General features: G+C 45.0%; 1 protein-coding gene across 4 annotated transcripts in view; it reads right to left on the reverse strand.

Annotated features, from left to right (window-relative positions):
- SLC11A2 (solute carrier family 11 member 2) overlaps positions 1 to 13,796 on the reverse strand; it is a 445,949-nt gene that overhangs the window by 304,218 nt on the left and 127,935 nt on the right. The window contains exon 1 of one of the 4 annotated variants that reach the window (XM_086965763.1): positions 1,792 to 1,854. The exons of 2 other annotated variants lie outside the window; for them this stretch is intronic. In XM_086965763.1, coding sequence (XP_086821889.1) covers position 1,792 — 1 coding nt within the window. In that variant the 5' untranslated portion in view covers positions 1,793 to 1,854. One more of the 4 variants, XM_086965771.1, reaches the window with a different exon arrangement.

Consider the following 13,796-nt stretch of genomic DNA (forward strand, 5'->3'; position numbering starts at 1 on the left):
TTCTCTTTTTTTACAGCATGTTCTTCTTTTACTAGGCCTTTTCAGCTCCATGTTGCAGGGAGCAGATATGCTGTTGTTATTTGCCAGCGGAGGACTGTGCGTGGGGGGTGACGTGTACCAGCTATGGTCAGAGTTTAGCTTTTTGGGGGTGAAAGGATTTCCTCCGAGTGTTTTTCATTATGGGGAAAAGTTTTGGGAGCAGACTTGTGACCTGCTGCCGAAATCTGTGTTAGGGCGGAGGAGTTTCTGATCTGGTTTTGCAGAACAGTCCACAGTTGGTGTTCGAAACGTGTGGCCCTCCCCTAAACCAAAAGCAGTTGTGGTATTGACATCTAAAGTTTTAGGGTCTTAGTGGGCCTCATAGAAATTGTCATGTAGGGCACTTTGCCCTCGTTTCTTTCAAAACCTTTTTGAGGCATGGGCGTTGGACCACAGCAGGTAAGGAATGACATCAATGTGCAGATCATGGGCATTTGGAATATCTCATTAGAGCCCCTTCAGAGCGTTCTACAAAATCAAGGACTTGTCAGCCATTTTCGTTGGGAAACTGCTATGAACAATGCTCCATTTTGAACGTGGCTCCATTTTTAACTAGGGGGGGATCTCTCAAAGGGGCATGGCCAATGAAATTAAGGGCGTGGCTTAAAAACACATACACTGAAAATCGGTGCTTAGCATAGTGTGCCATCAGACTGATATTTTGCTGCTTCTGTGACTGAATCCAGATCTATACTTTCAACACCGACAACAAGCCAGTGCTACTGGCTTTGTCAATAGTTGTTAGCTGTATAAGATAAATAAGTAACATCTATGGCTTCGTTGTATAGAATATTGAAAATGCTTCCCTCGTGAAATGATGAAACTATGAAAGAACTATAACTTGACTCTTTGACTTAACCTCAAAGACAGTGAAGGGTGGTACTGCAACAGCGTTAAAATTTATTTTTTTCACCGAGGGTGAGGGCAAAATTGGAGAGCCCGATAGGGACCAGCCTCAGCCCCTGTTTTACCGGCAGGACCCGGCCCACTTAAAGCCCAGCCGAGCACCCCCACCTTTCAACACCATCAAACCCTATATTTTACCCATTGCCGAGAAGCCTTTCAGATTGCAGGGCGCTCGGTGCAAAAACAAACACAAAATGAACGGTATTACGAAATTCCCCTTGAAAGGACGTCTCGGTTTGAACATCGACCACAAGACGAGCATTATTTCACGTTATTCGAGGTTAACGCATGACTGCTCTCCTTAGACCTCGGACACTCGATATTCCGCCGGCCTCGGAAGAACAATTCCACGTTGATGATGACAACATTTCATAGGAGGAAACAGGGGGAGTTTGGGGTGTTACACCCCCCCATTAATACATGTATTCTCTAGTAAATAGTTGGGTACAGGTGCTTTCAGTGGGTATTGTGAGGTGGCAAGTCGGATTCCACCGCGGATTTTTACAAGTGCACCCAGACTAACACACACTCTCTCTTCTCCGTTTTGAAGTTCTTAAACTGTTATTTTACAACGTATGGTCTTATAAGAAACCCTAACAATCCGCATTGCTGTTTCTTCCCACTGCCCCTTAAGCCCCCTCCTGCACTACTTCTCAAACAATGTATTTTACCATGATATGCCAGCGTGATTGCTGAGAAATGTGAAGCTGGAAACTGACCCTGCTATGAACCTGGGAGGAAAAAGTAATTGACAGCAGATCTGGACAATGACGACGGCGCACGAGGGGGGGGGTTTATAACTCCATAATTTTTCACCTCAAGAGTATAAACATCCGCGCTACTCACTGTGCAGCCGCAGCGGAGCACCGTCGACGCCTGGCAATGATCAGCAGTGCGAAGGGCACCAGTGCCACCTGCTTATCTCGAGGTGCAAGACACCGCCTTTTGGGCGGGTATACCGTTGCTTCACCCCTATCTCGGCCAACAAGATGAGCATGAGCGAGTGCATGGGGGCGGGAACTCCTCCTGGGCACACATGACTCTTGTGTTTCTCAGCGGTAGGCCTGGCCTTTACCGTGCACGAGGCGGCACCGGCCCGTGGAGGCCCATTCATGAGGAAGAAGGAGCTCATTCTAAGATAGGGCCCACTTAAAACCTTCAGCCTCTTCCAGGAACAGAGGTTTAATTCCCTACAACAATCCCCCTCTTATTTTCAAAGGCGTGCACAATAATAACAAGGGTCAATGTAATTATGTGGCAGGAGAAGGCATAATTATGCGTCATTTGACTAAATTAGGCAGCAAGAAAATCCAAATTATGCGGCATAAAACGGAACATTTTGTGATAGTATTACTTCATTATTTTGATATTACACTTTTTTAACACTGTCTTGGCATAGATTGCCCGTTATAAGTAACAGTTCAATACCCAAATATAGCAATAAGCAGCAGGAAGTTTACCAGTCAAACTTTGCAAGGGGCCTTCCACTGCACAACACACGTTGCTGCATTTTTAGAAACTTTCAAACCGTTTGGGCTAGAAAGTTTTTAAGATCTGCAAATTATGCTGCAGATAATGGATTGTGAGGAAAATGAGGTAAATCAATCATTATATAACACCCATGTAATAAAAAATATGCGCACTTCAAAACACTGCAGTGAAAAGACAACCTTCAGCAACTATCCCAGTAAGCTCGACTTCCTGGAACTGAATGAGTAGGACATCTTCTACAATGAAATCCTAAATACTCACAAGAAGAAACCCAGCAACCGTCATGTGTCCCGTGCGCAACCGAGATCCAATGAGCTGCCCAAATACTAGCACGTTGCCTCTTCATTCAGGAAGAGCACCATGCACGTCACAGACCTTCATCAACTGGAAGATGATTGGCTTGCAGCTACGGTCATACTTATTACTGCAGGCAATACAGTGATTGGCTGAGAAAGGGGGGCATTAACCTTTCCAGGGATTTAAGTAATGCTATAATGATCCAGTAGCCAATCAGAAGCAGACTCTCACAATTCAGGCTGCTCAACCAAAACCCACACCAGGTACTCATTATGAGGTCACAGGTTACCACTGCCTGTTAACCAATGTTGCAGGCCAATAAACGAGGAAAAAAAGAGCAGGCCAATCAGCGAGCGTACAAATGCCAGACGATAACATGCTAATAAATACAACCAATTAAAATACATGCATGCTACCAGGTTCTGGTTTTGGTCTAGTTACTCACCCTCATCTTTCTCCTCACTCTCTTGTTCTGATGTTTCAGCCCCCCGCACTGTGTCCTGCTACCCCTTTGATGTCTATGTCTGACAACCATCTAGTCCCTTTCCTGTTTTCTGTCCTACTCCACGATCTTCTTTGTCAGACCTGTTTCCCCTACAGTAGGATGGATCTCTATTCTTTCTGGGGTAACTTCCTGCTCGATCCCTGACCCTATCCAGGTACGGCTCTGTGACCTGGACCTGCTCTGTACCCGTCCTGCTCTTCTTCTCTCCTCAGGCCGGGTGGCCCTTTCCCCTACATAAAAAGGGATCTTGAAGAGGACAAGGCCCTAGAGGGCATATTCGGTCCTCTGTGGAGGGATATCACCATCCATCACATGGCAGAAAGGAAGGATTCAAGCCTCAGCGATCTGGCCAAGGAAAGGAGACAAACCCCCTACAATGGGCTGTGAATTCCCAGGTTAAGAACCTTGAATGTAGAGGAGCTGAATGAATGTAAGGAGCGATCGCTTGCAAGTGAAAGCAGAAAATTTGAAACACACAAAGGGGCAGTAGGCACTTATAGCATTGCACATGCAACAATATTGATTCAATGGAGGGTGCATTACCATCAATAGGTCAAAGCGCCTAAATGACCAATTAAACCAAAGAAATGTTAAAGATTCAGAAGAAGCGCACCCGAAGTGTCACTACTGCTACGTATTATTCCACTTCAACAATATCATTCCCTTTGGAGCGAATGCCCTTGTACGATTCCAAAACGATAACCAGGACAGAGCCCTCATAACTTGATCGGCCCAATCCTACAGTTTCGTTCCGTCATCAAAACTTCATCTAGATGATTTATATTAACCCTATACTATGTGACTTCACCAATTAAATGTGTAGCCCAATTCTGGCTGATTCCGCACTAGTTTCAAAACCTCTACTTATTTGTTGAAAAATCCCGAAGCTCAATAAAACACCTCTTGGAAAGTATCCTCTTAAAGCTGTATGCCACCCACTGCAACGCATATTGTAATTTTGGACGCCCATCTGTGATTACAAAGCAAGGTCAAAATTTCCCCATCTAGTGCAAATAAGCCAATGGACGACATACCATCAGTTGTTGACATCCATAACGAATTCCACCAGCATCATAAGTTAAAGTGTAAGTGAAACCATGTCTTAAACCAGTGGCATTTACTTCTTAATGTACTTTTCCAAAATAAACAAATGAAGCCTTAAAGGTTGGGCTCCAGGGGGAGTTGCAACTGCTTTCCTCACTTCCTCCCAATTTCTATGGCCTTCTTCCGTGCCCTGCTCTCTGCTCAACCCAGAATGCACACTTGCATCTCAATCCAAGGCTCCCGTCTCCTTTCCTTAGCATCCCCACCTCACGCTTCTTCCCTTCCCCTCCCGCGGCTCATGTACCACACGTCCCCACACTACATTATGTTACTTTCCTGCTAATCCTCCCTACCATGTAGTGACCAGTGACAGCTGTTTGTTCCTCTCTATTTCTGCCCTGCTCTCAACACCCCCCACGCCCCAGCTCCCCTATCCATTTTCAATGCCTAAACCCTTCCATGTCCTGGTAAACACTCTTTTGCACCCCTCACTTCAGGATATTGTTCCCTGGGCTTGCGCAACTGGTAGTAGTAAAAACTGATTTCCAGAATCTCCCATCTGCACGCAAACACTCATACATATCTTCATGCAAAAATCCACCGATACCACCTGGACAAACACAGACATCCCAAAACAAGGGAAACTCAGATTTGCTGAATTCCAAAGATGCATCAAACAAACCATATAATTCTTGGTGTTGCTATGGTCAAAGCTCTATAGGCTTTCAGGACAGTAGTTACATTCCACTGCTATCACAGGCTCAATCATTAGCAGCCACTTGTATAGTCTATGTTTTTCAATATTGATCGCAGACCAACACCCAAGCGTGGAAGTCGTCCCTCACACTGTAACCCCTGATGATACTAACTCCTTTTGAACCCTTCTGAATGTGTATTTGTGCAGTGCTCAGTCTTCGGAGTACATTAGTGCTATTTAGACCAGGGCTTAGATGTTGGCTGCAGTAGAGGCCTGTCTTAACATATCTGTGGAGATTCAAGTGGTTAATTACTTGGTGCAGCACCACCAGTGTGTCAATACAGCTAATAGCTCTCTATACTTTTTACGTGAGGTCTCTACCTACCCACACTTTTTTTTCTACAATTTTAAACCTCTTCAACACTCTGAATCAGGGGACTACAGAGTCGAACAATGGACATTTTTTCATGAGAATTTTTAAGATATGGAGCAAGTTATTCTTTTCTAAGTAGGGTTATTTGGTCAAGAGTCCGATTCGATTCCGGCCACAGCTCTAGCTGCCGGTTTCTGAGTTTTCCACAGTCTAATGCACACTACTCTGCAACAAGGTAAGACTGCATAAACTACAATATGCCAGAATTGGACGAAGAAGGGGTGTATGAAAACTGTCAATTCTAAATATCTAGTCTATTTGGCTTAACTTGAACAAAGTTAAATCAGAAACGAAGCCATGTTTTCGACAACCTCCATCTAACACTGTATGTATATTTAACTGAGTGAGGAGAGGATACATTATTTAAGAATTCTCGGCCATGTCGCCAGTACATTACATAGAACGTAGGAGGGCTGGTCCATTCCTCAGTGCATGATAGAAACAAGCATTGGCAAAGCCAATAGGTCTCGGAAATGCAAGAGGTGTTGGTGTTGTCAAAGTCTTCTAGCTATGTTGAATAGCAGCACAGCTGCTGTTCAGAAGGACTGAAAATCATGTAAAAAAGCACTATATAACGTAAACAGAATATGATGGGATATTGTGTTGGATATTACATTTTTTAGACGCTAGACCAACTGCCACACGGTAAAACAAAAGCTCAAATTGATATCACAGAGCAACACAATGCCACTTCATGCATGTTTAAAATTATGCACTGACATTTCAAGCCCAAAAAAACTTTAAAAACGATCTTTGAGCAAAGTCTTTTTAAACTGATCCACAGCAGAGTGTTTAAACGTTCCTCCCTTTTTAAATGCAGGCTTTGTGCTCAGATTCCTAAAAAGTGCTTTGTTCGAAATGAAGCCGGGTGGGATGAGACTGAGATTATAAAAACATGAGCACTTGTGTGGAGCACTGAAAAACAAAGAACACGCATTTACAATGCAATAGGTCTTGCAGTGACATTGTTTTGAGTTATTAGCATTGTAAATGACATTGTTTTTATATATTGTTTATGTTGTGTAAAAAATTTATTAAAATAATTGCAATGTGCAATTTCTGTTAGAAATTGCTCAGATATTGTATGAGGAGAGAGAGATGCCACGCACATCTCTGCTGAGCACACAAACCACTCACACAGTTGTCTCTGTAGGCAGGGCCGGACTGGCCGTTGCGGGCACCGGGCAATCCCCGGGTGCGCCGCAAGGGTGGTTTTGGGCCCATGGGGGCTGTTTTTGTTACAGGACCGTTTTTGCAGCATAGCTGAAAAATCGGCCCTATAACAAAATCGGCCGAAAACCGGCCTCAGCAAAGAACTCTGTCGCACCCCCAATGCCCCCCCTGGGGTGCGGGGGGGGAGGGGGGGGGGAGGGAGATGGGGCAGTCGAGCACTTTGGCAGGGCCAGTTTTCGTTCCCAGTCCGGCCCGGTCTGCAGGTCATAACTATGCATGCTTTGACAGCTGTAAATTCTGCCAACCAGTGCGTATGCTGTGAATAGGACCCGGTATATGATCAATGATCTTGTGCTGCCCTGCACCATGAAGTCTGTTGGATGGCAACAGCAGAACGAGTTTAAGCTATTGGCATGGTAAATGGCAATGCCTTTGATTTAGGTTTTAAAAACCAACACGTACATAAAAGGCATTGTTATTTACAATGCCAAGAGCTCAAACTTTCGCAAATGCGAGACCTACTGCTTTGAAAATGCTTGCTGTGCACTAGTGCAATGCTAAGCTATCATCTACCAAAGCTTCCATGAGGCAGCAGACCGCACACATGTTCCATTCACAGACCTGGGCCCAGCCCTCGCCTTGGGTTTGCGTAGCGCGGTCTCAATGATTGAGAAGCATGGTTGAACCCATCCGCGAGGGGGACATCCTTCTGATTGGTCGATTCACACCGTCCAGCATCCAAAATGTGAGAGTAGGCAAGTAGTGTCACTGACTCCTCCCATTAACAGTGAATTTTAAAACGCTTACCCACGGAGGGATTTACTGGACAAATATATCTCATCTCTCTTCCCAACCCCATATTTGTTCATAACAAAGTATATATGTTTGAACCCGTCTGTAGGAGAGTAGGGTCTGCTATCCTATGGTCACCCCAATTTTTGCTTTTTGCTTCACTGGTTTTCGACTTACTGAGGCTGTGGGCCTGCTAATCAGACCCCCAGCCTGCGGTTCTCTCTCTAAATTTATAATACATGTGCTATAGGTACATACCACAATTGGAAATGGACTCCTTGTCAGCCCCTGTACCATGCACTATAGGTGCTCAGGGCATAGGTGCCACCAAGGCCTACCAGGGGCTGAAGCATAGCTTTTGCCACCCCTGGTTGGTTCTTAAATTGACAACTGGCTGATCACTCAGCTGGGGCAAGTGGGTGTAATCACCCCTTGCTTAGATATAGTATACCTATATCTAAACCTATATCTGGACACATATATAGCCTGTAAGCCACTCCTATGGAAGGCCTCATCAATCCTGGAGGCAGAGTGCGTGGTTTTATGTGAGATGGAGCTCTGGCATGAGCTGAGCCTGTCTGCAGCTGTCGGGAACAACTCCCTAAGCTGATCCGGGATAATGCCATACCATATACTCTTAAGCGCCTTATAATACTCGCGGTTATATAGCAACTTTGGTTTGGCTTTATCAAAACATGTCGTGTAAGGTGTCATACGAATTGGAATACTACCCTCTCGCCAGTTCTGGCGACGGGGGTAGCATTCCACCCTTCTAGAGGGATAAGACATGTTACTTTACTGAAACGCGGTTGATTTAAAATGAGCCTCAGATCCACAAAATGGATGCCTCTGCCACAGACACGGGTCTGGCCTCCTGCTGCTGACCGAAACTCAGCAAATGGTGGCCTGGACAAAGGGTTTCCTGTCGAAGGGCGGTGTTAAACCACCCCAGACAGGAGATAGTGGATTGTAGCAGGGAGGTTTCAAAGAAACCAGACACTGCCTGGGGAGCACAAGGCTGCCCCTTGCATAATCCGGCCAAACCGGTTCTGGGGCCTTCCAGCCCCAGTCCCAGCGCAGCCTGGATCAAAGGAAAGGGGTGTAACCACCCCCTTCCTGGGTCCCACCCATAGGAGGGGACCTAGCAGGATGTCCAGCCCACCAGATTCGAATAAGAGTGGGAGCAGTGCCAATGCAACGCAGCTCATCCTGAAGAAACATAAGAAACGAATTCTGGACCCTTCGACATTCTATTCAACATAGAAGCCTGAAGAATCTCCCTTGTGGTCAAGGAGTGACCACCCTGTGCAAACAGGCACCATCCAGCCCTCGACCCTTGCTTTGTTGCAGTTCCCGCCGGAACTCGAGCGACAGAGATCGACGAGATCAAGCTTGCCTGCCTTCTCCCAGCCCGATCCACAGTCCCTGCAGAGCTGAGACCAGTGGAGGCGACCGGAAGCGTGGGGCACGCCATCTTGAAAAGGCCACGAGACGCTGACCGTGCAGCCCACGAGTGATCCTCGAAGCTGTGCACCGGGGTTTGAGAAGCCCCCACCCCGAGCTACACTTGCACCAAAGCTACCCCCTCCACACTCGACGAGTGCTGCGTGGGGCCCTTCTGCTTGTGTTGGCTCGACGCGTTGGCCCGGTCACTTGCCAGCTGGCTTGTGGCCCCTGTGCCGACGAAAACTTGAATACGACTTGCTTTTCTGGTTGCTCCAGATCTGCACCAGCTCCCGTAAAAAGGAGCCCCCACTCTGACCCTCCTGGTTCGAGTGAGAAGCAATCTCCCGGTTCCGCGTGGATTGCTTTTGCCAAGTGCTGTTTGCTGCAATCTTGAAGCCGACGGTGCTGACGGCGAGAGCCTGCGTGGGACAGATCGTGACCTGCTCCTGGACGTCGCAGATGCCCCAGAGCCCACGTGACAGCGGAGAGAAGCCTCTCGACAACCACCTGATTGCGCCCGACATTGCCTGGTTCCGCCCTGGTTCCACCCTGGTCACTGCTGAGTGACCCAGACTCTGTCCCCTCTGCTTTCAGGTACTTTTTGACTTCGATCCACCCTTGGATCACACCGGAAACTTCTGCTTCACCTCGCCTGCAGCTTCTTCAGCTCCAAGCACCAAGAGCCTGCGTGTCTAAACCCGACGCCACTTCGACCCTGTGCACCCACGGCCTGTGGGTGAGGTAACATTGCAACGCCGGTGTTCCTACACTGGTACACACCTCTAGGGTCTGTGTCTTGAGTTTTGTTCCTCTAGGTTCAGCGGAAGTATCTTTTAACTCACTTTGTGTAACTTTTACGCACCATTGACATTGCATTGGTGCAAGCCGCACTTTCCGTGCTGCACCCAAATTCCGTGGGCTACTCCCGACTTCAGCATTGCTAGTCCTGACTGCTCCCAGCGATTCTCTAGGCCCTAGGCCTAACCACTGTTCGATTGGTATCTCTTATACCACTTTTTTAGTATATGGTTTGAGTGGCCACCGGCCCTCATCCAAAATTGTGCAACTTTGTATGTTATACTGTGCTTTTGATTTAACGCTTGTGCCCCTTTCCTCATAAAGAGTACTGGGGAGTAATTTAGAAATAAATACATATAATTTTTATAATATATACTGGTGTGGTGTCCTTTCATTTGATTACAGGATTGTATGTGGTAAAACAGCTCGCTTAACACGACCTCTTAATAGAACAACAATGCCCCTGCACTATACAAGTATGTGAAACGTTACAGTAATGACATTTTTATAGCAAATGATGATCAGTAAGTATACATCCACACTTTCGGAGTGACTTTATGAGGATCAGTTAATCCAGGTTCAGGTACAAGAGTTCCGAAAAAGAAAGAGAAATGTTCAGTTCTTGGTGTAAATAATTGGTTTATTGTTCCTTTGTTAATGCCAACACGTGTTTCATCGCAGGGAACCTACTGCGAATCTTCAGGGCTGGACGGAAAACATAAAAAGGTGCATTTGCAAGAGGTTCTTATTGTGAATGCCAAATGTTGGTGACTTGCCAAAGTGAAAAAGTGGTCATGCTTATAGTGACTCTGTGTAATTGTGACATGTTCAGTACCAGAGTGAATTTGTGAGTCTATAGAGTGTACGAGTGGTTGAGTGAATCTATAGTGACATGTAATGATATCCTTTATTACTTTTTGGTGTAATTAACTGTCTGAACACTGGATTGTATAACATTGCATTGGTGAAGCATAGTAGGTCTAAACACTTGCCGTAGAGAGAGTGTAGTGGTAATGTGAAAAGAGCGTGGTTGTGTTTGAAAGGACGGTATTCCCATGTGACATAGGTAAACATGCGAATAAAATCAAAGTTATATAAATGCAAAACATACGTTCATCTGTATGAAACCATAGTCGGAAGCTTAGCATATGTTGCCCTACTTAGGCATTGCCTCATGGTTACTTCTCTATGTAGACTCTGCAGGTTAAATAAAGAAATAGCCTGGCTGGCGTGTTCAAGTGCCATTATGACTTGTTGTTAAAATTTCTACGAGATATATTCAGAAAGCCTAAATGAGTAAGCGTATGTGTTTGCAGGTGTGTGTGGTTACGTGAAAAGACCTACATGTTGTGTAGCGAAGGCAGCAAATGACTAACATTAGTGAGGTGATTGGATACATCTGAAGGGTTACAAAAGAGGACAAAAGAGGAACTGGTTCTGTCAGGAGGTGGACATGGAATACGAGAGGTAGTGTAGTTTTAGAGACGTTTGTTGTTTCTATCAGGCTCCAAGATATAGCTTTTGAGATCGAACTTAGAAAAGTAAGTCACGCTTACCTATGTGAGGAAAGTATGACAAATAGTTTCAGAATAGTGCGGAATGTCCGTGTCTGGACAAGATTCTTGTTGGTTGATTCGAGTGAAAACGAGGTTTGGAGCACGCTGCCTGCGTGATTAAGGGATCTGGGTGGGAACAAGCTATTTTTATTTTCCTGGTTGAAGTTGAAAATCTCCTTGTTGTTTACATATACTGTACTCCAGAGAGGGCTGCCCCCCGCTAATACAACCTTATTTCTCTCCAAAAACAACTCTCTGACAATCACCTTTATCTGTACACCCACACGTCCTCTACCACAAACATGGATAGAGACAAGATAGCAACGGACCTTTTTGAGAATCTTGCTAAAGGCGTACCTACCTATACGGCCACGGCCAACTCTGGTCCCCCTAGAACAGAGGGCCTTAAAGACAAATTCAAAAGACTAGAAAAGCTAAAAAAACAAGAAAACTCCCGATGGTGGGATGCTAGGACCTTAAAACAATATATGCGAGTCAAACAAATACCTAGAGGTTTGCGCTCCAACATCTTCCCAACGTATGATGATCTTGACATAGACCTTCTAAAAAAATGGGAAGATTCTGTAACCAATAACTCTTTCTGCCTAATGGATATCCTGATAGAAAGCGCAGATCGCAAATCCAACCAACTACTAGGAGAAATTGCTACACTAGAACAAGAGATCAAGGATCTCAACCTACCGGAACCCACATGTAAAAACTATACTATTTTAGATGACGTCCTACTTAAACACCAGGAAGAAATTAAGACTAGAAAAGCGAGGCAAATTAAGAGAGACGATGCAGACTACCGCAACGGTAGAATCTTCACCTATGACCGCAAATATGATGCGATGATTCGGCCTGACAACTCCAAAAAATCCGGAGATAATATATCTGCCCCCAGCTCTGTTTCATCTAGTAACACATCTTTGAACAGTGCGGGCACGAGTGCACCCGACCAAGAACTGGGTGGACCTTCAGATGCCATTAATCTCCCTTTTTTAGTGGAAATGAAACGTATCCGCAAAGGGAGCAGGACTCAACCCCAAAGGGTCACACAAAATCAAAAACCCATAGAGGTAGTAGAGGAGGCAAACGAAGATTATCGCAAAAAATTAAGATCAGGGACGATGAGGAAATAGACAGCGTGAACAATGATGTCCAAGTAATAAACCTTTCGTCTTTCTCTCTATCTCCTGACATGAATAAACTTCTCTCAAAAGGTCTTAACTTTAATCCTTACTCCACAGGAGACATCTGCCAAACTAAGATTGATCTCTTCAAATTTGTCCGCAATCTTAAAATAAAAAAACATTTTGCCGGTAAAACTTGCACTAACAAAAATGTTTTGAATATTCCTGATCTTGTATTGCATGATGAGCTTACAATAAAGGATGTACAAGCCACTCATCTACTGTTGTCTATCACTGAACGAGAAGATAGCCCCATAGAAATGGAGCAACTTTTGCAGGACCTCAATATAGACACAGAACTTGGGACTGTGAGTGGTCTCAAAAGTAAATCCACCTGGATACCCACCTTACCGGGTGGGAATAACATTGATAATTTTCACAAACGGGTTCTGGAAGACCTAAACAAAATTAACACTAGCAAACTGAACGAGACATTCACATTCAAGGATAATTTAACCAAAGGAGAACGTTATGCACTCAAAACACTCATACAAATTCCCACCATTGTTATTCGTGAGGCAGACAAAGGAGGAAACATCGTGGTTATGAACACTGAAGACTACAATAATGAAATATCTAGCCAATTAGCGGATCCCACTTGCTATGAACCACTTGCATGTAACCCTATGGGCCCACTAACTGTGACCATCAACGACCACTTACGCAAATGGAAAGAGGATGGTCTATTAAATGACGACGAATTTCTCTACCTAAAAGTTAATAAACCCACGTACCCTTGGCTATACACTCTCCCAAAAATCCACAAAGATCTCCCTTTCCCACCAGGCAGACCTATCGTCTCTGGAATAGGGGGGCCTACTGAAAGACTGGCGGAATATGTGGACGTGTTTCTAGGTCCATTAGTCAGAAATCTTCCTTCCTATATACAGGACTCGAAACATATATTGAGCCTGTTGAGTGACCTGGAATGGCAACCCAACACTACCCTGGTGACCATGGATGTTGTAGCACTCTACACCAGTATTAATCCAACTTTAGGCCTAAAAGAAATTACTCGAGTGCTATCGAATAGACCGGCACCTCTATGGGCACATACTCAAATGCTTATTTCCATGATGACCTTGATCCTGGAAAACAACTACTTTATTTTCCACAAACAATGGTTCCAACAGAAACGTGGAGTAGCCATGGGTTCGAAATTCTCTCCCTCGTTCGCCAACCTCTTCATGGGTGCATTTGAAGCTGATCACATTTGGGGCACCCATGGAAGTAAATATACAGATTCTATTCTGTTTTGGGGTCGTTATATAGACGATTGCATTTTGTTGTGGACAGGGACAGACGACCTACTACAACAATTTGCCAATCACCTCAATCAAAACAACTGGGAACTTAGTTTTACCATGAAATCTAGCAAAACCAACATAGAATTCTTAGATCTGGAACTCTATGTAAAGAATAA

Source organism: Lissotriton vulgaris, chromosome 1_1 (assembly GCF_964263255.1).
Source record: "Lissotriton vulgaris chromosome 1_1, aLisVul1.2, whole genome shotgun sequence".
Lineage (NCBI taxonomy): Eukaryota > Metazoa > Chordata > Amphibia > Caudata > Salamandridae > Lissotriton > Lissotriton vulgaris.